At 57.6% G+C, this 25,929-nt stretch overlaps 2 protein-coding genes across 7 annotated transcripts in view; one reads left to right on the top strand and one right to left on the bottom strand.

Annotated features, from left to right (window-relative positions):
- Window positions 1-4,815, top strand: part of TSPAN18 (tetraspanin 18) — a 203,879-nt gene extending 199,064 nt beyond the window's left edge. For 2 of the 3 annotated variants that reach the window (XM_015114242.3, XM_077961012.1), the window contains one exon: window positions 1,577-4,815. In XM_015114242.3, the coding sequence (XP_014969728.2) occupies window positions 1,577-1,624 (48 nt within the window). In that variant the 3' untranslated portion in view covers window positions 1,625-4,815. 3 annotated transcript variants of the gene reach the window in all.
- On the bottom strand, window positions 4,735-24,512 carry TP53I11 (tumor protein p53 inducible protein 11). 4 transcript variants are annotated; one of them, XR_013403943.1, is made up of 8 exons: window positions 24,326-24,512; window positions 11,361-11,435; window positions 10,456-10,615; window positions 9,795-9,853; window positions 9,554-9,602; window positions 9,043-9,139; window positions 7,842-8,031; window positions 4,735-7,301 (listed from the first exon to the last, which is right to left on the bottom strand). XR_013403943.1 is itself a non-coding variant. In XM_015114415.3 (8 exons), exons 3-8 carry the CDS (start codon window positions 10,582-10,584, stop codon window positions 7,168-7,170), a joined length of 570 nt encoding a protein of 189 aa, XP_014969901.1. In that variant the 5' UTR covers window positions 10,585-10,615; window positions 11,361-11,435; window positions 24,326-24,512; the 3' UTR covers window positions 4,735-7,167. The 4 variants fall into 4 exon arrangements, 3 of the variants coding, with proteins under 3 accessions (XP_014969901.1, XP_077819203.1, XP_014969903.1); XM_015114415.3 differs by having other exon boundaries at window positions 7,842-7,943; XM_077963077.1 differs by lacking the exon at window positions 24,326-24,512 and adding an exon at window positions 12,427-12,489 and having other exon boundaries at window positions 7,842-7,943.
- Window positions 24,513-25,929: the final 1,417 nt, after the last annotated feature.

Genomic DNA, 25,929 nt, shown 5'->3' with positions numbered 1-25,929 from the left:
AGGTGAGCTCCTGCAGACCGTTTGCAACCACCACTAGGTGGCGCCTCAGCCAAAGGGAGGAGCGGCCGCCTCCCATCTCTGTCCTCTGGGATCTATGTATGCCTGGCTGAACTGAGCGTTGCCCACACCTAACCAAACCCAGGAAGGGGCACTCTGGGGCCTCAGCCAGTCCTCGGCCTGCGGGGGTAGGAAGTCAGGCAGCCGGATCCTCAGCTTCCCCCTCCAGCAGCCTGGGCACCTGGCACCATGAACTTCGCCTTGCCTGGTTTCCCACTGTGCCTGCAGCCCACCGAGTGCAGTTTCGTGGAGGCTACTGGGGATGGCAGAGAGAGAGGGGTCATTTATTATTCATTCATGTATTCAACAAGCACACATTGAGCCCTACTCTGCGCCAGCACTGTTACAGGTGAACAAGTCCCCTCATGGGAAGCAACAATGAACACGATAAATCTGCAGCAAGCCCAGGGAACTCTCAGGAATGTGTCCCATGCAGGAAGAGCATGGGCCCTAGAGTCCGGCTCCCAGCTCTGCCTCGCTCCAGATGCAGCATGTCTGAGTCACAGTTTCTTCATCTGCAAAATGGGCTGATCACCCTGCTCCCAGGGCACAGAGGGATTACAGATGACGGGGACGGCATGCCGCTGGGACTCAGGAAGCAGCAAATATATACTTGATCTGCTGCCTCACTCCCAGCCCAGCCCATGAGCCTGGCTGGCCAGCCCCATGGGAGGCAGAATCCTGCTCAAGACGGATACTTTTACGTGGCCCCGTCCTGGCAGCCCCTCCCCATGCCAGTGAGCCTCCTGGTGATTTGGCCATGACCTGTGGTCTGGGGACTGTTCCCTCGGCTACTTGCAGTGAGCTCTGGCCATGGGGACATCAGCAAATCTGGTCAGTCCGTGAGCTAGGGTCTCCCTGCCCCACCACCCCAGGCCCTCAGCCAGGTGTTCAGGGATGGAGTGCCTAAATCCGGGAAGGGCTGCAGCTGCTTGCCTATTCATAGCAGTCCTGGTAACCTTTACTGAGCATCTTCTAGATAACAGACACATTACGTCATTAGGTAGTTGCATTACACTTATATCTCACCACCTTCCTGTAAGCTGGAGGGGAGCCTGCAGGGGTTGTGAGCATGGGCTCTGGGGTCACAATGCCTGGGACTCAAACCCTGGCTCCCCTGCTGGTGGCTATGTGACCTCAGGTAGGTTACATACCTCCCAAGAAAGCACTTAAAACTGTGCCTGGCACATGGCAAGCTCTGGATACATACTGAGGCCCAGTGCAGGGAAGTACTTTGCCTAAGGACACCCCCTGGTATGTCAGGGAGCTGGATTTGAACCCAAGACTCAGTTTCTAAAGTCTTCCTGATCCCTGACTCCACCAAATAAAGCCAGGTATGGGCTGGTGAGAAGGGCTGGCCCCAGGGGAATGTCAGGAATCCCTACGGGAGGAGTGTGCTAAGAGGGACAGGCATTCACTCTGCCCCGGAGGCAGGTGACCCTTCCCCTGGAGTGGACCAGGCAGCCCACAAAGGGCCCAGCCGGATAAGCCAGTTTCTGCTTTTTTTCCTTTTTTGCAGCTTTTCGCCATGATCTTCGCCATGTGCCTCTTCCGGGGCATCCAGTAGAGGGTGTGGCCTGAGGCCCGAAGACTCGCCCCACCCACCACTGCCCAGCACCCGATGCCCTCCCCTGCCCCTCCCCGCTGTCCTCTTGGCCCCAGGGGAGAAGATGACGCCATCAAAGATGGCCAGGAGAAGGGCCAGGGGCATAGAGCTATTTTTTTAACAAAACAAAATAAAGACAAAAGTACGGACTGATGTATCCTCGCCTGGACTCAGGGCAGGTGCCGTGGGCTCTCTGCAGAGACCCCAGCGCCTGGCCCAGGATGTAGGCTGCTCTAGAGACCAAAGGAACACCAGGCCCAGTGCCCCTGTTGGTCCAGCCAGACCCTGGGCCCTCTCTCCTCACTGCACCAGGACCTGATGCCAAGAAAGTGAGGATTTAGGCAACGAGGAGGACAAAGCAAATCTCAGAGAAGTCATCAAAGCCCCACAGAGATTCATCTGGCACATCCTTGAGGACTCGGAACCCACAGCGCAATCCCTGGTCCACTGGAGGATGGACTGTCCCCTGTTCAGGCCGGGGTCAAGAGTGAGCTGCTGAAACGGCATCCAAGAATGGCCCAGCTGGCAGGATCCTTGCATTCCCCATCTGTTGGACCAAATAATCTCAAAGGCCCAGAGAGGGGCAGTGGCTCATCCACAGACACACAGCATAGGCATGACAGAATCTGAGTTGTCTCCAGGCTGCTGTCACTGCATCCAGGACTCTGTCAGCTCTGCTGCCCACATGCACCCCTGGCCTCAGCATTCCGGTTCCCCCAGACAAGAGAGGGCAAGCCAGCCAGGAACCGCCTCCTCCCTGCTCTACAGCTAAGAAAACACCATTCCATGACTTCCCACCGTGCCCTCCCTCCTACCTCCCTACACCTCTCTCTCTGAGTCCCCAGGAACACACAGGGGCGCACCTCACATTCCCTTGTCCATACTGCCCACCTCTCCCCACAAGCCACCCCCTTCCCTGTCCTTCCCCAACTCCTCAGCTCCCAGAGTGGAAGAAATCCCCAAGATCATCTGGGTCTCCCTCTCCGCACCCAGAACTGAGGCTTGGGTATCTTCAAGATCCTTGCCAAGACTTCTCCACCCTCTTCTTGCATACCTCCAGGGACAGAGAGCTTACTACCTCCCAAGGCAGCCTCCTGCCTTTGGACTGCTCTGACTTTAGCATCAGCTTAATATACAGAAGAGGTTTCTGTTTTTCTGTGGCTCCGTCCACGGCATCCCACTTGCCTGCTCTTCTTCCTGGAGTGTTAAGGTCACACATTGACTCCCCTGAGCCCTCTTCTCTCCAGACTAAAGAATCCTGAAGGCATCGAGGCCATTTCTGCTGCAACAAGGTTTCCTGTCTCTTCACTGTTCGCCCATTTCTTAGTATTCCCTCCAGGCTTGCACGGGGAGACTCGCAGACGCACACCCACAAGTATTCAGTTCTCAAACTCTAGATGAGTGTTGGCAACTGGATTGCAAGATGCCCCTATCCTGATAGATCAAGGGTGGCTGCTGGAGGCTGTGCTGGGGATCTGAGGTTTGGTCTGGGCTCAGTGAGAGATGCGGTGCAATCCTGATGAGTGATGTCTGCCAGGCACCGTGAGTTTGATTAGTGATGTCTGCCATGGGCAGGGATGGAAGGAGCAGTGTGATGTCTGCTCTCTTTTCTCCCCTCTCTCCCTGTTCAGGAAGAGATCATTCTGTCTCACAAGCCACCAGCACCCTGTATCAGCCTCCAGCCTCCCCTCAGGCTTTCCAGTCACCAGGGACACTCGGAGTCACAGCCTAAAGCCCAGTGTTCCCCGGCCTGTGCTCCTGCCCCCTTCTGAGATGCAGCCAGAAGCTCTGTGCCTGCTGCAAAGATTCAGGTGGACCCTCCTCCAATCTCCTCCTGCTGTGCCTGCCAGTCCTGGCCCTCCCACCAGGTCTCTGAGCTCAGTCTTACTTTAACAGCTTGCTCTGGCAGCCCCATAAATGACACCTGAGCTCCACAGAAGCTAAGCTCCCGAGACCTAGGGACCTGCCGCTGGTACCGCAGCCCAGCCTGGGGCCTGGGACCTGCCCCTCTTGAACCACCTACGTGCTTAGTCCCAGCTTTTTGGAAGAGGCAAATGTCTGGTCTGAGAATGACAAGGAAAAACAAAAAAACCATGCTGGGCAGGACTGAGGCAAATTGCACAGCTTTATGGCTCTAATCCAGGGGCATCCCAGGCTTCTAGGGCCCATACGAGTCAGAGGGAGAACCCAGGAGAAAGGTCTGGTCACAAAGGGAAATCTGACTAAGGTGGGTTCAAGGGCGGACACAGACTGCTTCTCAATGGCTTTCCACAAATGTGCCAAGGAACCCTCAATCAGCCCAGATTCAGTTCCCCAGCCAGCCGCTGGCCATCCTCTTAGCCTGGAAAGGGAAGACAGGCGGTTTTCTGCTCCTGTTGGCATTCGCCCAGGCTGGTAGCTATTTGCAAGGCTGCCTGAGGCCATTCCTTGGAGGCAAGGCAAAGAAAGCTCAGCCCAAATCAGGCTTGAGCCTCCCTCCATAGCACAGGGAGGAACAGGGTTCAGCTGGCTTGGTCCAGATACAACCCACAGCAGGTTCTGGTGGTGGCTGGGGGTAGGGGTGGGCAGGGATACCTCTTCGTTTCTTTTTACCCCAGAATACAACAGCTCACAACAGAGACTTCCTCGGACCCCGCTAACAGGGCAAGGAACAAGACGACTACACTGTTCATCACAAACCCTGCCTGTATTGAAAGCCACTTTCCTGCTCTGAAGCTACTGCCTCTTAGAGAAAAGGGATATCTCTTTATGGGCTGGGGGTGAGGGCTCCTCCCCAGGGTCTCTGTTAATTTCTAGCCTTGGTGCTCAGGCCTGTCCGCAGCCTCCCTTGTCCATCTCTCTATCCGTGCTTGAGGGGCCCAGACAGGATTCCTCAAACCAGCTGAGGCCCCAGCACCCCCATCTCCCCAGAAGCCCCTTCCTCTCTCATATGTTGAAAGTCTATTTTAAAAACTGTCTATGTTCCTTGCCGTAGATTGCAGAGCTAATTTATCACGTTTCTCTCCTGTGAGACCCCGTTTTATATGATATATCCAGAGGAAGTTTTGTAACATAAAACAGGACGCCCACACTGATGGTTTTGCACTGGTTTTTGTGACTGTTTCTTACAAAAAGAAAAAGGAACAAAGAATAAATAGTGACCGTGAAGAAAAGGTGGTCTTGATTTGGGGGTGGGGATAGACTGGGGTGAGATGGAAGCTTGACAAGAGGCTGCTGATGGCTGGAGGGAGCTGGGAAAAGAGGTGTTCCAGGTCACCCCGAACGGAGCGCAGTGCGGGGCCCACATGAAGCTTTCCTCGCTGGACTTAAGGGCCACCCTGTCCCTCGCCCCTCTGCCACTGCCTCCTTCCCAACTGTAAGTCCTCCTTGCCTTAAAGTCCCCCTGCCCGCCGGCTGTACGTCTGTCTTCCAGGTCTTATCTGACCCGCAGTCCCCTCCCTCACCCTCTCCCCCAGGCTCCACTACAATTAGGTCTAACCAAGCCACCCGGTATTTTGTGAGCACAGCTCTGTACCAGAGCCTGGCCAGCCCCGTGGGTAAGGCCACGCCACCCTCCCATCCCACGGTTGAGTGTGGAAGACTGGATGTCTCAGGGCCAGCAGACGCCCAGCGCACAGCCTCATTCCCCAGGTGGAATGCACCTGCAGTGATGGGAGGACAAAGCCACCATCCCTATTAGAGGACTAGGCCTGGCTCAGATGGGGGACTGAGGCTTCGGCCCGAGGGCACTGCCTGCTGGCGGCACCACCGGTGGGAGGCAGTAGTGGCTCGTGGCCAGACCAGGGCTTGGCAGCAGGGAGGAGCTCTTTAGGGAGAGGCACAGGCTTAGGTAGCGAGAGACAGATGCCAGGAGAGGGGCCCTTCCTCAGGGTCCAGCCTCCCATTCTGCTCGGCCACGTTTACCAAGCAGAGCCTTGAGGCATCCACTGGAACCACGGTGGTGCCACTGCTCTGCTGGGTACAGGCCGTGGTGCTGTATCTGGGTGCAGGGACAGCCAGGCACAGAGTGGACAGGGGTGAGGACCCCCGGCAGGGGCCCACCTGGCAGCAGCCAGAGCTGGCTGTACATATAGACACCCTCCAGCCATTCCCGGCTCTATGCCAGGATGGGAAGCCAGTCTGGGGCCTGGGGCTGCTTCTCTCCCTACGCCTGTCCCCAGGGCTGGGGCTTGCCCCTTCCCATGTGTGCCGGTGTGCTGGCAGGAGGGAGGGTTGGGATCAGGGACTAATGGGGGGTGTACAGCACAGGCTGGTGGGCCCTCAGGGAGAGGCGGGGGGGGCTCTTCAGCCCCAAGACAGCCAGTTGTCAGCCTTTGCCAGGGTGCCAGGGTGGGGGAGATAAAGGGAGGCGGCTTGCTGAAATGTTTCTACTTATTTCCTGTGCTGAGTTTGAGGGCCACCCAGTCCCACTCAGCCAGGCCCTGGAGGCAGCCAGGGTTGCAGGTGTTGAGGACAGCTCACCAGGAAACAGGGAGGAGTGGGGGACAGGCTGAGCCCAGTGGCCATCAGGCCTTGGGGGACATTCCAGGGCGAGGGAGCGCTATGGCTTTCCTTCTGTTCCTCCTCTCCCAGCCCCACCTCTTACAATGGTCTCCACTGGGGGCTGTGTGTCCCTTTGTCCGTGCGGCCTGTGGGTGCAGCTGCTGGCTGCCTCTGAACTCAGGCTGGTTGCAGGGAGGGGGCTCCCAGGGGACTCCGGGGTCCTGGGGTAGAGACAGAGTGCCCTAGAGCAAGGTCCCAGGAGAGCTCATCGCGCCAGGCCAGGAGAGTGGGGACAGGGCGTCTAGCTGTGTGTGGCCCATCCTCGAAGAACAGCTGAAAGGGAGGTGCCATCTCAGACCACACACCCTGCCTGCGTGCCCTCAGCTGGGCTGTGAAGGTGCACGTGTGTGTGTGAGAGAGACTGTACGTATGTTATGTGTATGTGCTTGCTCACATCATGGGGGTGTGTGTGTGTGTGTTGTGTCTGTATGTGCGTTCAGGGTGTGCGTGTGGAGAGGGCCAGATTGGGGAGGAGGGGTACAGGGTTTTCCAGGATTAGAGGGAAGCCAAGTTTAGCTGGTTGGGCACTAGGTTGGCTGGGGGTGTGGGGAGAAGGATGGGGGTGGTCACAGCATCTCTCAAAAGCAAGAAGGGCTTCCTGGCAGAAGAGGCTGGACCCTCGACTTAGCCCACTACCCTCATGACTCCAGCTTGACTTTCGTCAGTGTCTGTTGAGGGGTCTGGAGGCCGAGACCCAAGGAAAGGAGGTATCACTGTGAGGGTGAGGAATCGGGCAGCAGAGGCCCTGTCTCTCCCCACACCAGCATGTCAAGCCTGAAAGCCCAGGAGGTCACAGCACACGGAGTGCCCAGGAGGAAAGGAAGGTCCCCCACCCCCTGCCTCCCTGGGGCAGGGCTGGGGCAGGGCAGGGGACCCTCCTGTCTTCCAGGAGCCAGAGGGAAGCCGAGGCCCCAGCGCCACTCTGCCCTGGGCATGGGCAGGGCCCCAGGCCCAGCGGGCAGCTAGGCCTTCTTGGGTCTTCGGCCGACTTGGTAATAGTAGTAAATGCTGATGGCGACAAAAAGGAGGCGGCTGACCAGGAGCAGCAGGATCCCCAGGGACATGAGGCCCGTCTCAGCTAGCGTGGCAGTGACCACTGTGGGAGAGAGGCCGGCAAGGCCACAGGGTCAGAGGAGGGGATGTGTCCTGGGGCCGCCCCCCAGCCCGGAGCGCTGGTGTGGCCATCTCCCTAACTTCACTCTGAGCCCAGGATCCTCCCAGGTGGGAAGCACAGGACCTGCCCCCTGCCCCTGCCAACCCCACAGATGTTTCTGCTCCGATGTCTCCCATGTGACAGGAACCGGGGCACAGCAGGTGGGCAAAACTGAGCGCCCATTATTACACAGGTGCTGGGTCCAGTGGGCAGCGGGCCCGGGGGCTGCAGACGCATGTGTGTGCAAGGCCATAGATAGAAGTGTGTGGATGTGGGAAGCTACAGGCATGTGTGTTAGGCATGTGTGCACAGGTGTGCAGGCACACAGGTAAACACAGCCAGGTGAGTCCTTATCCCTCTCTCCCCTCACTAGCCCCCCACAGACAGGCTTTCATCACTTCCCACACACCCAAGTGGCTATGGCAGGCAGGTCAGGGGCGAAGCTGCCCATCAGCCTCCCTCACTGCCCACCCCAGGACTCACCCAAGAACTGGACCCCGAAGTAGCAGGCTTCAGTGAGCAGGGTCCATCGAATGATGACCTTCTCAGCCGTGTAGAGAGCGTTCCACATGATCAGGGAGATGCCTGGGGCAGGGGACGAAGAGGGGGCTGGGGGTGGGACCGCTGGCTCCCTCCCAGCAGGGCAGAAGGCTCCTCCTTCCTCCGGCCACCGCTGCAAGACAGCCGGGGTCCTGGACTCCACGCCTCCGCCCCATTCACACTCCTCAAATCAAGGCTGTCTGTCCCTGATCCTGTCCCCTCCAGACTCAATGCTGCTGCTTCAGTCTGTTCCTGTCATTCTAAGGCCCTATGCGACACTGGGCGAGTCACTTCCCCATGCTGAGACTCGATCTCTTTATAAAGGGGGAGGGCTGAGCTCCTGGCCCCTGCCCACGTCCGGTTCTCTCAGGTGGATGCTGTGTTGATGGAATCCCTGAGTTAATGGGTTACCTGGTCCTATAATCGGATTTTCTTTCACATGGACTCCCAGACAGAAAACCTGAGCCCATTGAGAACTCACTCTAAGGAACTCCCCAGGGGGAGGGGGATGAACCACTGACTTGGCCTCTAGCAGGCCCCGCCCACCCAGTGTCTGCTGGTACCAGATATGCCACTGGGTGTGTATTTATTTTGTTCCAACAACCCTAACTCCAGAGGAGCTGAGCCTTTATTCTGTAGGCAATAGGGAGCCATGGAGTATTTTGTAGAAAGGGAGGCATATTACCTATGCTGAGCTTTAAAAACTAGTTCCAAATCCGAACGTGTGTATCTCAGGTTAGAGAGGAAACACAAGTGGCTCTGGGGACAAAACAGGCTGGGTGCGAGGGGTTTTGCAGACACTGAATTGATCTGCCTCTCCTCTAGGCTGTGAAGTCCTAGAGGGCTGGGCCTGGGCCGCCTCCATCTCTGCACCACAACGCCCAGGGCAGTGCACACACTTAGGAGCGCTCCCCGCAGAAGGTGGCAACGGCAAGTTCCAACCCACTGGGTATATTCCACCAATGGCCACAAGATGGCAGCACATCCCCAGCAGAGAGATTCATCAGAGGCCGGGGCGTGGGCTGCAGCATCTGCCCGAAGAAAGGAAGGGGTGCCCAGGCACGGACCCCCGTGCTCTCCTCAGCCCCGCTGGGTCTCCCAGCTGCCCGTCGCCTCCCCCAGGCCCCGCCCCAGCAGTACTCACTGAGGAGGGCACCGCCATAGAGGCGGATGGGGGTCTTGCTGGTCACCTGGGCTCCATCAAAGACCGCATCATAGAGCTGGTCAGGGAAGGCAAGTGCCTGCGGGCAGCGAGAGGGGTTTAGAGGTCCCGCTTGGGAGACGGTGGGGGGTGACAGCTGATGCCTCCCACGGACGCCTTCCTTCCCCCCAGGAGCAGGATCAGCATCCTTGAGGGCAGTCCAGGGTCTGGACCTGATTGTCCCCACCCACCCCCATGCCAGGACAGAAAACTCCAGGGTTCCTGGGACAAGGAGTCAGGCCACACATGGCATCTAGTGTGCTCCTGGACAGGGCACAGGTGTGGCAGTGCAGGAGTCAGGCTCTCGGAGGCAGCCCGAGAACCGGCAGTCCGAGAGCCTGACAGATGGGCCCTGCATGAGGGGCCAGGATGGAGGAGGTACCCCCAGGGAGCGTGAGAAGGGCTGGGGCAGCCACACGGGGCCAGATCTCAGGGGCCAGGGGTGGGGGCTCACCATGATGGCAATGCCAGAGAAGAGCACAGCAGAGACGAACTGCCAGACCCTGGGAGGCGTGGAGAGAAGGTCACAGCCCTGCCCCCGGGGACCCTCCCTCTCCAGCCTAGATCCCCAGGGATGGCAGGTTTGGGGGAGGTAATGAGACAAAATCCAGGGACCAGGCCAAATGAGGTGGGGTCTTGTGCATTCTGCTCCCATCAACCCCTCCCCTCCCCCAAAAAGTCAGGTAAATGCTCACCTGAGCCCCAAAGGCTCCCGAACAGTAAACTTGATTTCATTGCCCAAGACCTGGCTGATCTGTGGACAGAGGGGGTCAGAGGCAACCAGGGTGAGGGCAGTTCTCAGCGCCCCCACTCACTCATCCTCCCAAGTTCTGCACACCCAGGGACCCACCTGGGCACCTCGGCTTGGCCAAAGGGTCCCCCAGGTGGTGAGGGTCACATGAGGCCACCTCCTCTCCTGCTTCCCCTTGACACTAGGGTTTAAAAGAAGCTGAAAATATGACGGTGACATATGAAAGCTCAGGGCTCTGCCAAACGCAGACTTGAAGCCTGGTACTGCCACTTACCAATGTGGCCGTGGGCAGGTTGCCTAAACTCTCTGAGCCTTCCTTTCCTCATCTATAAAATGGGTTAATAATTTTACAGTATCTACATCTTCTAGTGCCAACAAGAAGATTTTAAAAATGCTTATAAAGCAATTGCTGGAAAACCAGGCATGTAATAGGCACTTAATTCTAACCATCTCGTTATTCCCCTGGCATTGCCGTTAGATTTCTAGGAACATGAGCTAAGTCCCAGAACTCCTGTGGCTCCCTGGGCCTCGGCTAACCTTGTCCCCTATGGTGGGTCAGCCTGGCCTCCCCAGTTGGTGCCGGAGGCCCCTGCTCTGCACCCCACCTTGGAGCGATGCACCTCCCCGTCGTCGTCCTCCCCGCCCACGCCGAGGATCTTGCGGGTCTTCAGGCGGCTCACGAGGTCCGTCTGGCTGTGCTTCTTCATCAGAGGCGGGGGCTGCTTGGCCGCCATCTTCTCCTCCAGCCCGGCCTCTGCAGAAGGGCTGAGGGGAGACACCGGTGTCTTGCCGCAGTTCCTCCCCAGCTCCCAGACTCTAGGGGAAGGGGCCTGACGTAGGGGAAGGCCACACCCCACGCCAGGCCTGCTGAGGCCTCCCCACGAGCCCAGGGCAGCAAGGGGAGCACAACCGGCTTCCTTGTCAAACGGTTGAGGCGACGCTCTCCAGGCCCCTGAGGCTCTGGGAGCGGGTCTGCTCAGGTGGACACAGCCCACGCCATCTGACAGGCTGCATGGTGCCTCAGAGCCAGCCCTGGAGGCGTAGGGCCCAGGAGACGGCATTTGGGCCTGGATGGCGGCCACATCCAAGCTTCCTGGGGGGATGGGGAGGAAAGGAGCCTGGATTCATGGGGGCAAACAGGGCTTAGAAGACAGCAGGGTCTGTCCAAGCCTGGGCAGGGGCTTCTGGGGTCTGGGGTCTGCATCCCCACCAAACTTCTGTCCAATCCTGTAGGCCAGTGAGCCCCTCTGCCGTCTCCCTGCCACCCCCCTTCAAACCTGCCAGGACTGAAGAAGGGCATGGGGTGCCCTCATACCCAGGAGAGCCAGAGAAGGCTGCCAGGGGTGTTGGCAGGGACGCTGAGGTGGTCTAGGTTCCCTGCTCAGGCCTTGCCCTCCCGGCCATCAGCCCCACACCAGCCCCTCCTGGCACCCCAGGTCTGCCCATGGTCCTCCCCAGCCCCCCACTCCCCAGCCCCAGCAACATCTTGAGTCAGGCTAGGAGCACCTACTATGTGCCAGCCCCTCCGCTGGGCGACAGAGATGCAGAGAAGCTGAGTGCCCGTCGCGTCCTCAGTCAGTCAAATCTAAGCAGAGGAGACAGAAGTGTAAACGGGGTAAGGTGAAGCCTCAGAGCCTGGCTCCGGGGTGGCCCTGGCTTCTTTAATCACAGCTGCCCTGCAAGATGGGTGCTACTGACGGACACACTGCGAATGAGGAAACCAAGCTCCTGGGGTTTCAATGCCAACCAGGGTGAATAACAGTGTGCCACTCCCCACCTCGGGCTGCTTCCAGCATCTCATTCCCACTTGTACCCACCGTCCGGTAAAGGCAGAAAAGCCATCCCCATCTACAGACAGGCTCAGAGGCCACTGGGCTCTCCACCAGGGGACCCTGCTGTCTCAGTGTCCTGTGGCCCCAGGCAAATCTCACCCTCCAGCCCCAGCCAGGGCTGCCAGAGGCAGAGTGCGGGGATGTCCCCAGGTCACCTCCCATTTTCAAGCCTCCTGGTGTCTTAAAATAAAGCACCCGAACAAACATCAGAACACAGTATCAAACTGTGGGGTATGTGGCTGTAGACCGGATCAACTAGGGAGGCAGTGTACCATGTCGCATTGGGGAAAAAAACTGCAAAAGTTGATATTGGCGGTCTTTAGTGAGTGTGATGTCATTTCTAGGCCAAACTACCCTCCTACGCCCCCTGGCTTTAGTTCCTCATCCACAAAAGGGAGTTGATACGCCTTTCCCCTCCCCACACACAGGCCCCATGGTGACAGGAGACAGCGGCGGGTGGTGTGATGCCAGTCCCACGCCTGGCACACAGAGACTCTGGGTTAATGCTTCAGTGTGTGCCAGCCATCAGGACAGGAGGCCAACCCCACCCTGCCAGGGAAGCCAGAGCCTAACCTTTCATCACCCGGCTCCTGGAGGGCCCAGGATGCTGTCCCAACACCTCAGCTGCTAGCCACCACCTTCTGGTGAACCCAGATAGAAGCTACAATTAGCCACATCCCTCCCGCGGCCAGGCGAGGCTGCCCTGAAAGTCACTAAGCCGCTGGTGAGAACCGGGTCCCTCACCTGTTCCTCAGCCAAGGATGTTACCTGGCTCATGCGCTTCCTCTTCCAGCCTCCCCGTGGCCTTTTATCTTTTAATACATACAGCAAAATAGACAGGCTTTAGTTGTGCAGTTATTTGAATTTTAGCACACACATAGATTTTTGGAGCCACCAGCTCCAGATCAAGATAACGGGCAGTTCCATCACCCCAAAAACTCCCTGGCACTGTCCTGGCCACACCCTCCCCTCACTCCTCCATCCTGGCAACCACTGATCTAGTCTCTGACACTATAGCTTTTGTGTTTTCAAATATGCTAGGTAAGTGGAATGATAAAGCATAGAACCTTTTGAGGCTGGGGCCTGGCATTGAGCAGAATGCCTTTGAGATTCCTTCAAGTCACTGTGTGTATCAGGAGTCCACTCCTTTTTATTGGAGTGCAGTATTCCCTGGGGTCCATGTAGCAGCTTGTTTATCCATTTGGTCACTGAAGGCCATGTGGCTTGTTTCCAGTTGTTGACGATTATGAATAGAGCTGCTAAAAACCTGCGTTTCTGTGGGACCGTAAGTTTTCATTTCTCTATGGTAAATACCAGGAGTGGGATTGCTGAGCAGTGTGGTACATCCCTGTTGGACTTTCAGAGAAAGCATCAAACTGTTTCCCAGAGCAGCCATGCCACTGCGTGTCCCTGGCAATGCAGGAGTGTTCCAGTTCCTCCACATCCTCGCCAACACTCGGTAAGGTCGGTCTTTATTTCAGCCCTTCTACGAGCTCCTCCTGGCTGGTTAACCCCTCTCCCAGGCCAGATGTGCTGCCTCCCTCAGTCCTGCCTTACCCCTTCCTGCTGTGTGGCCTTGTGCTCTGAGTCTCAGTTTCCCCATCTGTGAAATGGAGCCATCATTCCCACCTCCCCAGAGCACTCAGCAAAACACCTGCACATTTGCACGAGGAAACCGCATTTAGTGAGGTCTGCTGTGAGCAAGGTACATGGCTGGTGGGACAGGCCCCCATCCTGAAAGAGTTCCCAGCCTGGCCGGGGTAGGGAGGGGGCACTGATCTGCTAGCCACTAATTAAAGTGAGTTACTTTTCCTCTCTGAGCTCTGGGGTCCTCATCTGTAAAATGAAAGCAGCCAGCCTCACTTTTCCCCTGGAGCTGGCCTCAGGAGAAACAAAATAATGGACAGACAGTGCTTTAGAAAGAGCCAGCTCACTGCTCAAGCCAGAAGGCCTAATGGGTTAGTGCTTAACTGCTGAGGTCGCTCCCTGGATTTGAATCCCAGATCCATCACTGCCTGGCTGTGTGCCTGTGGGCAGGTCAGTCACTTACCCTCTACGTGCCTCAGTCTTCCCATGTGTAGTTGGGAAAATAAGGTGTCCTATCTTATAGAGACATTGTGAGAATAAAAGATGTAATCTCCATGAAGCCATGGGGAAGTGCCCGGCCCACAGCAAGTCCTCAATGAAGACGGGCAATTGTTAGACACAGACACTCCCACCCTCCCCAGGCCTCCCATGTGGCAGTGGCACCGGGATGGAGGCCATGGAGGAGCGGGAAATGGGCCTAACTAGCACTTCTTAACTTCTCCGCCCCACTGGGTAAAGTCCCAGATCTCAGTCCCAGGGCACAAGGCTGGCACTCAGCCACTGCCTACCAGGCCCAGGCTGTGTCCACAACCCACCTCCAAGGGGCAGAAGCTTCCAGGCATTGGATGAACTGCTTTCCTCTGCCTGCTGACCCCTCTCCACCAACACACACATACACACACTACACACACCACACACCCACACACCATACACCACACACGACACACACACCACACACACACCACACACCATACACACACCGCACACACACACACCACACACCCACACACCATACACCACACACGACACACACACACCACACACACCACACACACACGACACACACGCATACCACACACACCACACACCATACACACACCGCACACACACACACCACACACACCACACACGACACACCGCATACACACCACACACACCACACACATACTACACACACACACCACACACACACCGCACACACACTACACACACACCACACACACCACACACCATACACACACACACCACACACCATACACACACGCACACCACACACACCACACACACACCACACACACAACACACACACTACACACACCACACACCATACACACACACACACCACACACACCGCACACACACACCACACACACCACACACACTACACACACACACCACACACCATACACACACCACACACACCACACACACACACCATACACACCACACACACCACACACACACACTATACACACCACACACACCACACACACACCACACACACACCACACACACACCACACACACTACACACACCACACACCACACACACACCACACACACCACACACATACACACAGACCGCACACCACACACACACCACACACACACCACACACACACCACACACACACACACCACACACACACCACACACACACCACACACACATGCACCACACATACCACACACCACACACACACCCCACACACACACCACACACCACACACACACACACCACACACACACACCACACACACACCACACACTACACACACACAACCACACACCACACACGCACCACACATACCACACACACACCACACACACTACACAGACCACACACACCACACACAACACACACACAACCACACACCACACACACTACAAACACACACACACACCACACGCACCACACACACACCACACACACCACATACACCACACCACACACTACAAACACGCACACACACACCACACGCACCACACACACACCACACACACCACATACACCTCACCACACACTACACACACTACACACACCACACAAACCACATACCACACAAACCACACACCACACACACACACCCCACACACCACACACATACACCACACACACACCACACATACACACCACACACATATACACCACACACATACCACACACCATACAAACCACCACACACACACACCGCACACATATGTGCACACACACCAAACACACCACACACACACCCACCACACACAATGCACACACAAAACACACTACACACCTACCACACACCACGCACACACACACTACACACACCCACCACTCACACCACACATACCACACACACTACACAGACACCACACACATCACACACACACCACACACATACACACCACACACACCACAAACATACCACACACACACCACACAAATACCACACACACACCAAACCACCACACACCACACACATATGTGCACACACACCAAACACACCACACCCACCCACCACACACAATGCACACACAAAACACACACACACCACATATACCCACCATGCACACATACACACCTACCACACACCACGCGCATACACACACTACACACACCCACCACTCACACCACACATACCACACACACTACACACATCACACACATCACACACTACATACCACACACCACACCCACACCACACACTACACACCATAGACACCACACACACACACACCCCACACACATCACACAGCACACAACCATACATACACACTACACACAACCACACACACCACACACAGACCACACACCACATGTAGCACACACACGACACACACACCACACACACACACAGAGTATTACCCTCTGCACCCCAGGCTGGAGCCAATAACAGCTGCTGCAAATCAAAGGCTGTGGGTCATGTCAGCGTCACCTGCTGGGGCTGGGTAGAGTGCTCACTACAGTGTCCTGGATGGAATTACTCATGGGTAGGACAATCTTCATCCACAGGCACTGCCATCAGACATCTGGGCTGGTGAGAAACGCTGTGCCCACCTCCCAACCCCACCCTAGCAGGGAGGTCACCACTCACAAAGGACCCCTGTGACCCCCCAGAGAAAATGGAATCTTGACCTCCAGGGAGGAGGGCCCCACACCCACCTTCCAGCACAAATAACTGCTCTGAGAACTGCACTCCGCCCCTGCTTCACCCCCAGGACTGGGCCCTGCGATGATCAGATCCACCCAGCAGCCCCACACCTGCCCCACCCGCGAAGCAAGTCACGCACACCCCTCAGGTCTCCCCTTGACCTTTCCTCCCCTTCAGGGCCACTCCAGGTGTTTATTTCAGGCCTGGCACCATTTTAACCTAAGTAAGGACAGAGGACTCCACGGGGCACTATGACCAAACCCTGGCTTTGGGGGCGGGGGACCTGGGTTTGAGTGTTGGTTCTGCCCTCTTGCCAGCTGCGCGGCTTTGGGCAAGTCGCCGCGGCTCTCCTAGCCTCAGTTTCCTCTCTTGTGAAATGGGGGTAGTGAGAACGCTCAGCTCGCAGAAGTGCTGGTGGAGAGAGAAAGAAGGAGTGCACGTGGGCGCCCATGGGGAAAGTGCCCTGCCCAGGGAGGAGTCTGGCCCTCCGTCCACTTCCCTTTCTCCACTCAGCTACGCACAGTGGAAAAAGCCTGCCATCAGCGCTGTGAAGCTTCCTGCTCTGCCCACTACCTTCTGAAGGGCCCCGGGGGGTTTCCCCAGGAGCCGGGCTGCAGACGGCTGGGGGCAGGGGAAGCAAGGACAGCCACCCTTCCACCCACATCACCTGTCTGGCAAGAAGGGAGGACGTGGCTCCCAGGGCCCAGGCCTAGGATCCCAAACCATTCCCTTCTGCCCTGCCAGCTGCTCTCGCCCACATTCCCGGTCAGCCAGCAAACCTTTCAACAGTGGTTCTCGCTGCTGACCCTTTACTCAAGTGGGAAGGTCCCTGGGACACTCTGTCCCTCCACCATGCTCCTTGTTCCTTGAGGCTATCTTTGCACACAGTCGCTCTTCCCAGGGACCCTCCCAGAACACTGGGTCCTCATCTTCCTCTGGACTCTCACAGGTCTCAGTGTCTGCAGCCACTGGCCACTTAGAGCCTCCACTCCTGGTCATTTCACAGCAGTTTGGCTCCCCAAGACCAACCAGTCTGAAGGTATAGCTTGTACCGTGGTCCTCCATGTGTCTTTCCGTGAGGCTGGGGTGCACAGTAGGCACTTTGTCAACACAGGTGGAATAAGCAGCTGTCAGGCCAAACCCAACCGGCACACTCAGAAGCCCACAGGTTAGATGTGGCAGGCTGAGGGGAGGCTGTGCTCCAGGCCACACAGAAGCTGACGGCACAGGGCAGGAAAGGGCTTTCCAATTAGGCAGAACTGGGTTCAAAAGTGGCCACTCTCTGTTGGTCAGGTGGCCTTAAGCGAGCAGGCTCAGTCCTCAGTACAATGGGAATCACCCCACAGCGCCTTACTTGCTTACTCATGGGGTGCTGAAGACTCCAGGAGAGGGGGTGCACATGCTCTTGGCAGAGGGCCTGGCAGAGGGAGGTCTGGGCAGCAGTGAAGGTTAGAGGACTGGATGAGAACACTAGGCCTCTGACATTGCCCCCCACCTCCTCAGAAAGCTGTGGCATCACCAGCAGGGGAGTGCCCCAGGGCAGGGATTTCTTTGGGTCTTGTTCTCTGAGCCTGGGACAACTCTGGACACATGAGGAGCTCAACAGGCATTTGTGATTGAATGAATGAGTTGGGAGGAGCTAAGAGGACCTCTTCAGCCAAGATCTGACTCCCTGCAGTCCCTCCCACCTCCCCATCTGCTGCGAAATCTGAGGCCAGGGAAGAGCCCAGGGACCAGGCGGGAACAAGCAAAGCCCGCAAGACTAAACCAGCCAGGAAGAGAGGGTCTTGTTGGGGGCGCAAGAGTCAGGAGAGGATGACAGACAGGGAGGTGGTAGGCATATTTGTAACGACTGGGAAAACTTGGGCTCAAATCCCTACTCCTCTTAATTGCTCTGTGACCTCAGGAAAGTTACTTAACCTCTCTGAGCCTCTATGTCCTCATCTGTGAAACCACACTATTACTTCTACGAAGCCCACAGGTTTGTGATGTGTGATGATGAGAAAGTGCAGCTGAGAAGCCTGGCCTCTGGTGTGTGCTCTGTAAAGGACAGCAACTAATAATATGAATAAGGTGGCTGCCCAGGCTCTGCCCTGGGCAGATCAGATGGGACTGAGGCATCATTCCCCTGCAGTTCCTAGAGGACTTCCCCAACCCCCTGCCTCTTTCCCAGGAAGCCTGGTTTCCATAGAAACAGATGGACGGTTGAGCTGTCCCCAGCATGGAGACTATGCCCGTGAGGGCTGGCTTAGGAAACCTGACTGGCCGGGGGAGTGGGGAAGATGAGGGAGGATAGAGGAAGGGGCCCAGAACGTCCATCAGTGGCCAAGCCTCCCCGTGAGTCAAGGGGGAGTCAATGCTGCTGCACACCTCAGCCAAGGAGCCACTGCCTTTCCAAACAAGAGCTTCTGTGATAGGGGCAGGCGGCACACCTGTTCCTCCACCCTGCATAAGGAAGACCGTCCCCAGGGCCACCTACCCCGGGGCTGCAGGGAGCGGGGCAGGTACTTCAAGACCATGAATCCCCTGCAATCCCCACCACAACCCTATGAGAATGGCCATATTATCACCCCCATCTTACAGATGAGAAAATGAAGGCTCAGGTGACTTATTCAAGTGTCCCTTGAGGTAAGTGGCAGAGCTGGAATTCAAGCCAAGGTGACTGTTCTTTAACTGGACATCCTGAGAGGAGCTGGTGTGTGTGTGAATGTGTGTGGTGGTGGGCGTGGGCGGTGTTTGGTGGACTTGGCCCATATAAAGAGCGGAACTCTAAGCCATCTTCCCCATGGCAGCTCCCCCCGGAAAGTCCCTGGCAGTTGCCAGCGTCTGGACTCCGCCCTGGGGTCCAGCCTCCCTTAGGTTAAGGCCCTGCAACTCCAGCAGGACTTGGGGAGGGAGGCAGGGAGACCCATTGTTCTGTTATCGCCTTGGTACAAAATAGCTGGAAATGGGGTCTGGGACAGGGCAACACCGAGTTGGGGGGCGGGGTGCTGGCAGTGGGAGCCAGAGCCTCAGGCCACCGGCCAGAGAGAAGGGGAGGCAGGAGAAAGAATCTTTGCTCCCTGGAGGGTGGGACGGAATAGAAGGTCCAGAGCTTGCGTCATCTGCTCCAGCTGCGGTCCCTCCCAGGGCTGCCATCGGCCCCGTGGGCAGGATGGGGGTCTAGAGATCCCCTAGCCCAGAATCTATCGCCAGGGCCCTCAAGCAGTGAATCCACTTGTCAAGGGCTGTACTGGAGAGGCCTGGGGACTAAGGGACTTGTGTTCAGATCTTGGCTCTGCACTACTAGCCTCGTACCTTTGGGCAAACTCCTCTTTGAAGGAGCCTCCCTTCCTTCCACCGTAAACGGGGCAGCGGTCCCTGAGTCACAGGGCTGTCGGGGGCTAGAGAGCTAATCTAGAAGTCACGGGACACAAAGGAGGCTTTATGAAATTGGCTGCACTACTGACATCCTCGCAGCAGCCTCTGGGCTGCAGGTTTCATTGGAGGCCCACAGCTAAGGAGGAAGCCGAGGCAAGGCTACCGGGTGGCTGGGCCTCGGCTGGCTCCAGCTGGCTTGCTATCAGGCCATCCCTCGAGAGCATCATTATTCCAAAGGCCGGGGCTGCCTTAGTCAGTCTTGTCTCTCAAGCAGATCCTGAGCCAGCGGAGGGCGGAGTTGCAGCATCCGTCTCCCTCATCACCTCAGCATCACCACTGGGCTCAGTGTCCAGGCTGCTGCAAAGAGTGAGGACAGAGCGGAACTGGCCGGGAGAGGTGGGCGCAGGATGCGAGTCCCGTGGCAGTGGCAACCCCCGTCTCCATGACACGGCTCTGCAGTTGAGAAAGGTTCCACGCCCCATTTCCAAGAACCTCCAGGAACATGCGCCCTGGGATCTGGTAGTAGAGGGTTTGTCCTGGAGCTGGAAGGTGGCAGTGTGTCCTGAGTCACTGGGCCCAGAGGACAGCTGAGGTCACAGGCAGATTCTGCCATCACTGGTAAGCCAGACCCTGTCTTTGGGGCTCAGTTTCTTTGTCTAAGAAAATGAGACTGTGGTCTCTAGGGTCCCTCCCAGCCCTGCCTCACAGCAGCCACACTCCAGGCCCCTGCTGGGCCCCAGCTCAAGCTGCCCCACCCCCAAGTCCCGCCACCCCTCAGCCTGGACCGGCACACAGGTCCTATCTTCCTACTCTTTGTGTTTGAAGGGGCCCAGTTTCCAGAAAGGCAGAGGAAAGCCCAACCTTTCATCAGAAACATTTCCAAAGCTTTAGGGACAAATAGGAACATTCCCTACTGTGCCGAAGAGGGTGAAAGGTCAGGGCAGAGCAGGTGGCAAGAAGGAGGCATCCCTGGGGTCCTCCCCTGGAGGGTCTGAATCTACTGCTGTGGGCAAGGGGATCAGGCCCTCTGATGGCCTCCATCACCGCTCAGAAATCACTGGGAGGTTCTTCCTGTCTCAACGGTCATTCACATGGGCAGAACACAAAGCATTCCTGTCCTTTTCACTCAGAGAATAGGCCCGCCTGTCCCTTGGCCCGTGACCATGTCAGGGCCCTTAGGGCAGCTAGTGTCGTCATCAGGACAGCCTGACTTCCAGATCCTATGGGGCTAGGGGTCTGGTGAGAATGCAGCAGGCACCTACCTCTCCTCCCGGCCCCAACTCTCCCCATGCCCCTCCCCCGCCCCGTGGCTGTTCAGGAACTTAGAGGGGAGGAGAAGAGGTTGGGAGAGGAAAGGAGAGGAGCTTCCTCAAAGGGATCCTCCACCAGGTTGAGCCCATTTCTTCAAAAGCAAGTGGTGATCTGTCTTCTCGGTAGGCTGGGGGAGGCAGGTGGAAGGGTCCCTGCCCTTTTCCCAGGATAAGATGGGCCACAACCACAGTCCAGGACTGAGTGTCTCCCCAATCCTGGGGTGCTGACAGTGGTTAAAGGACTAGCTCATGACTTAAAAGACTTGTGCTTCATCCTGGCTCTACCACTTATGAGCTGTATGCCTTTGGGCCAGTGACTCTGCCTCCCTGGGCCTCAGTTTCTTCATCTGTTAAATGGGTGTAATAATGACACCAACCTCTCACCAGTGAGAAGACGCACAAAAATATCCAGAACAGCGCCTGTTTTGTAGTTAATGTTCAATAATAATGCTGCTCATTATTTTTAGATTAGAAGATTCTATTCCTTGCCTCAGTTGCCCCCTTGACCAAATGTGCCTCACAGCAGGTCCCCTTTTAGGGATCATGTGCCCGGTCAGAGTGGGGTGTTCAGAAGGGAGTGGTCATAAGAAGGAAGTGGGATGAGAGAGAGCAAGGGTCACTTTGGGGCAGGAGGATGATGCTGCACTGGCCCTGGGAGGGGTCCCACCAGTGTAGCAGGATAAACAGTGAGACACAGGGTGCCGGGGAGGTATCGTGGGCCAGGAGTCAGAACATCAGGCACTCCGCCCTGCAGCTGCCACTCCTGGCCTGTGTGTGTCCTGGGGTGACTGATATACTGTCTGAGCCTCACTTCCCTCACCTGTGAAATGGGAGGAATTCATCCCTTCTCAGTCAGCCTTGCCTCCTATCTCTTCCTCAGCCCCTCACTCCCCTGCAGCTGCAGGGCACACACATTCCAGCCTCAGGGCCTTTGCACGGGCTGTCCTCTAGCTGTCTACACAGCTCACTCCCTCATCTCCCTCAAGGCTTTAGCTCAAAAGTTACCTCCTCAGGGAGGCCTCCCTGACACCCTGTTTAAAATGACAACCCAGTCCCTGGCCTCAGTACCCCCAACACAACTTTTCCCCTTCACCTCTCAGTACACTATATAATTTGCTTATTGTTTTTTGTTAGCTAATTGCCTCTTCCTGCCCCCTGCTTTTAAGCATTAGCTCCATGAGGACAAAAATTTTTATTTTTTCCACAGCTATCTCCCCAGTGCCTGAAACTGTCCCTGGCACTTTTCTCCATATGCCATTTTTGGTGTAATGCTCACAAACATTTTGTTCGATAAGCAAAAGTAAAGGACAGCCCCAAACTGTGTCACTATGGGACATTCCTGTTAACTCCAGCCCACTCCTCTGCCATACCCCTAGAGGGGCAGGCCCTTCTTCCCACAGAGGTGGGGCTATCTAAAGAACTTGGGAGGCTGGGTGTGAGCTGGAGAAGGCACAGGGGGCCTGGAGGCAGAGCTGTGCAGAAAGCAGGTCGCAGTCCTAGAACCGGCAGGTCATGACAGCTGGACATGGGTGAAGGGGCTTTGGGCCTTAGTCCTCCACTCCAAATTTGGAAGCACGGAGGAAGTTGACGACGTGTAACTGGGAAAGAAGCGGCCAGGGCAGAGGCCTCCTGGGATCGTGGAACAGTGGGGGCCTCAGGAACAAGACGACCCATTTTACAGATGGGACAACAGAAGCCTAGAGAATAGTCTTATTTCCTAACAACCCAACAAGAAAAATCTTTTCTCTCCTTTCTTGAAGTCTGGGATTGAGGCTAAAGGGCGGACAGTGCCCCCTCCTGGCTCTGCAACAAAACGACCCCCGCATCCCTGGGATCTGCCGGCCGCAGGTCCTGGTCCCCTCTCCACAGGCCATCGGGGATGGAGGTTCAAGGGACCACATAGTTGGGGTGGGCAGCCCCGGTGACTTCTCCTCGCAGGCCCGCCCCGTCAAGAAGTTTGTTTGAAAGAAACCAACCAGGAAGTGAGGGATAGTAGGGTGGTGAGGGGGCCTTGGCCAGCCGCTCTGGGCTTTGGAGGAGCCTCGGGGTTCTCGGCCTCTGCGCTACTCCTGCCCCAGCCTCCATCGCTCCGGAGGAGAAACCCACTGCCCCCGAGCTCCAGGAGGAGGCGGAAGCCCGCGACTGGGTCAGGGCGAAGGAGCTCAGAGCGAGGGGACCCAAGGCGAGCGCCCCGCCCCGCCCCGCCCCGCCCAGTAGGGCGCGCCGGGGTGGGCGCGGCGTTCTGGCCTTTCCTCCACACAGCCTCCACCGGGTAGGTGCGAGTGCTCTGCCCACGGCAGGGGCCCTAGCCCACCCAGCGTCCGGCCAGTAGCCCCACACTGCCCCCTTCCTGCAGATCGCGCGACTTGGGGGAGGGTGGGGGGCGTCTCCACCTGTGCGTCCCCTACCCACCCCCTAACTGGGCTCAGGCGCGGCCTGGATTTCTGCCCGCCCCTTTCCAGCCTGGGGACTGGGGACTCTCCCAGCCTCGCCCCTCCCCCTCCAATCTGTCCCTCATGTCCCCGCTCCAGACACTCACCCACTTTCTGAGACCCGGGCCGAGCGCCGGTGTCCCCCGGCGGGGAGCTCCGAGTCGTTAGGCGGCCCCAGGTCCTCCGGCCCAGGGCCCCTGCCCCCAGGCCCCCGCCCCAGAAGGTCAGGCCAGACTTGTGGGCAGCGGGAACTCCGCCACCACCTCCGTCCGCGGCCCTGCGGGGGCAAAGACGGGGGGAACTCGCAAGTTTGCGCCGCGCACTCCTCCGGCCGGGAACAATGGCGGGAGGGGGAGGGGACAGAGAACCGAGCGCGGGGACCGAGTCAGACCGTAGGGAGACAGAAACTGCTTTCGCTCGGTTTCTCTCCTGCACCGAAGCAGAAAGCTCGAGCCCGAGAGGCAGAGGCCGAGGACGAAATAAGCAGTCCAGGAGGAGGGCGACCGCGGAGCCGGGGGAGAGGGGAAACCGAGTCAGACGGAGGGGCGGCAAGGGGAGAGCGCGCAGGGGAGACGGAAAGGGCTGCGAGACGGCGCCTTGGGGAGTCGGGGAGGCGACCCCCTGGGGTCCCAGCGGGCTCAGCGGATGCCGAGATGTCCCGGGGCGCCTGGCTAGCGCGCGCAGGGTCCCGGCCGCCCCCCTGCGGTCCCGGCGGCCGCAGGAGCCCCGCTGGGTTGCGCTGCGCAGGCGGCGGACGGGGGGCGGCAGGCGGCGGGCGGGGAAAGTCCGCGGCTCGGAAGCGGCGGCGGCGGGGAGCAGAACTTACGGGCCTCGCGCGTGCCGGCGCCAGGCTGCGTGGAGCTGGTGTCAGGCGGAGGCTCCGGGCTTGGGCGCCTCACATCGCGCCGCCCGCGCGGGGCCGGGCAGCGCAGGGCAGGGCAAGGCAGGGCAGGGCAGGGCAGGGCCGGCTGGACTGCGCGCGGCGCCCTGCGCGGCCGGGGCTTACCGAGTCTGGCGGCCCGCGCTGGTCCCTCCTCTCGGTTCCGCGCACAAGCCAATGGCGCGCCGTCCCCTCCCACGCGCCGGGCTGCCTCGCCCCCAGGGTGGCCGCCGGGGCTGGTGGGATGGGGGTTGGCGGGGAAACCGGGCTCCCGGCTCCCCCGCGAGGCTCTCCCGGGGGCCGCCTGCAGGGGGCGCACGCGCGCCCAAGAGAAGGCGCCGGGGGAGGAAGTAGCGCGGGGAGACCCTGGCGTTGCCCGCGCCGCCCAGGAAGACTTTCCTGGCAAGTTCTGCAGACGGTGCCCCTTTCTTGGGACGATCAACGTAGATGGGCAAACCACACCATCTTAAATAGCCTTGCGATGTCTCCCGGGCCCAGGTCGGTGTCTGAAATGGAAGGTACTGCTTTGGCTGGCGGTGATACCCAAGTGTGTAATAACACAGTCACGACAATAGTCACCGTTTGCTGCGCACTCTCTGATGCCAGGCACCATATGCTAAAGGAGTTACAAGTATTAACTCATTTGATTTTCACAGCAACCCATAAGGGCGCTGTGCTTAGTCCCATTTTACTGGCGGTGGTCGTTGAAGTTTGAGTTCACTCAGCCTTCAGGCTTCCAGCTTAGGCCCACCCTTCTCTCTCCCTGCTTGGTGTGACTTGGCCAAATAACATGACCCCTCCGTCACTACCGCCACCGTCTTCATACTCCACCCTAAAATCCAGCTTGACGATGCTGCTGTCAATTGCACTGTCAGGGGACTAGGATCTTATCTGGGGCTCTAGGACGCTTGTTGGGGCCACAGTTGTCAAACCTTTTGTCTCTATACATCCTATGGGGGCCTGGGATGAGGATGAGGGTTGGGGGTCATGGAGGCTGTCTGGTGGCCTGTCAGCCTAAAAGAACCAGGTTCCTACAGACAAGGCCCCACCCTCAAATTCTGGGCTCCTTCCACCCCTTATGGTGGGAAAATAATGTGCTGTCTTCCACCCTAACCCCCACCACCCTATGCTCTCCTTAGAGAAATGCCTGGATCTCTTTCATCTGGTCTGATGGTCACAGTGGGCCAGGAACCGGGGTGGGGGGCTGCGGGAAAAGGAAGGCAAGGCTGATGACGTGCTCCATTCCACAAGTAATTAAGAGAGAAAGAGGTGAGTGGCTGCCCCAGGCATCTAGCTAGGTGGGCATTCTGACTCCAGGTCTCAATTCTGTCTGCACCAGTTCCTTAAGGGTTACCAGATCACCTAGGTTCAAATCTTGGCTCTGCCTTTTAGTCCCTCTGCGGCCTTGGACAAAATAAGTCACCAATAGTAACCAATAGTAGGAACCAATAGTAGGAACCGGCTATGGTTGCTGTAGAGATTTAGAGTTAATAGCAGCTGCTCATGTTTATTGAGCATGGACTCTGTGCCATGCAGGCTCCCACTGTCCT

Source organism: Macaca mulatta, chromosome 14 (genome assembly GCF_049350105.2).
Source record: "Macaca mulatta isolate MMU2019108-1 chromosome 14, T2T-MMU8v2.0, whole genome shotgun sequence".
In the NCBI taxonomy this organism is placed as follows: domain Eukaryota; kingdom Metazoa; phylum Chordata; class Mammalia; order Primates; family Cercopithecidae; genus Macaca; species Macaca mulatta.
Note: the sequence above shows the minus strand (reverse complement) of the source record. Positions and strands in the feature narration are given on the sequence as shown.

Coding starts and splice junctions, on each gene's coding strand:
- TP53I11 (XM_015114415.3), bottom strand. CDS start 10,584: ATGGCGGCCAAGCAGCCCCCGCCTCTGATGAAGAAGCACAGCCAGACG. Junction 9,140..9,553: donor TCTCTGGCATTGCCATCATG/GTGAGCCCCCAC, acceptor CGCTGCCCGCAG/GCACTTGCCTTCCCTGACCA. Junction 7,944..9,042: donor CTATGGCGGTGCCCTCCTCA/GTGAGTACTGCT, acceptor CCCCTGCCCCAG/GCATCTCCCTGATCATGTGG.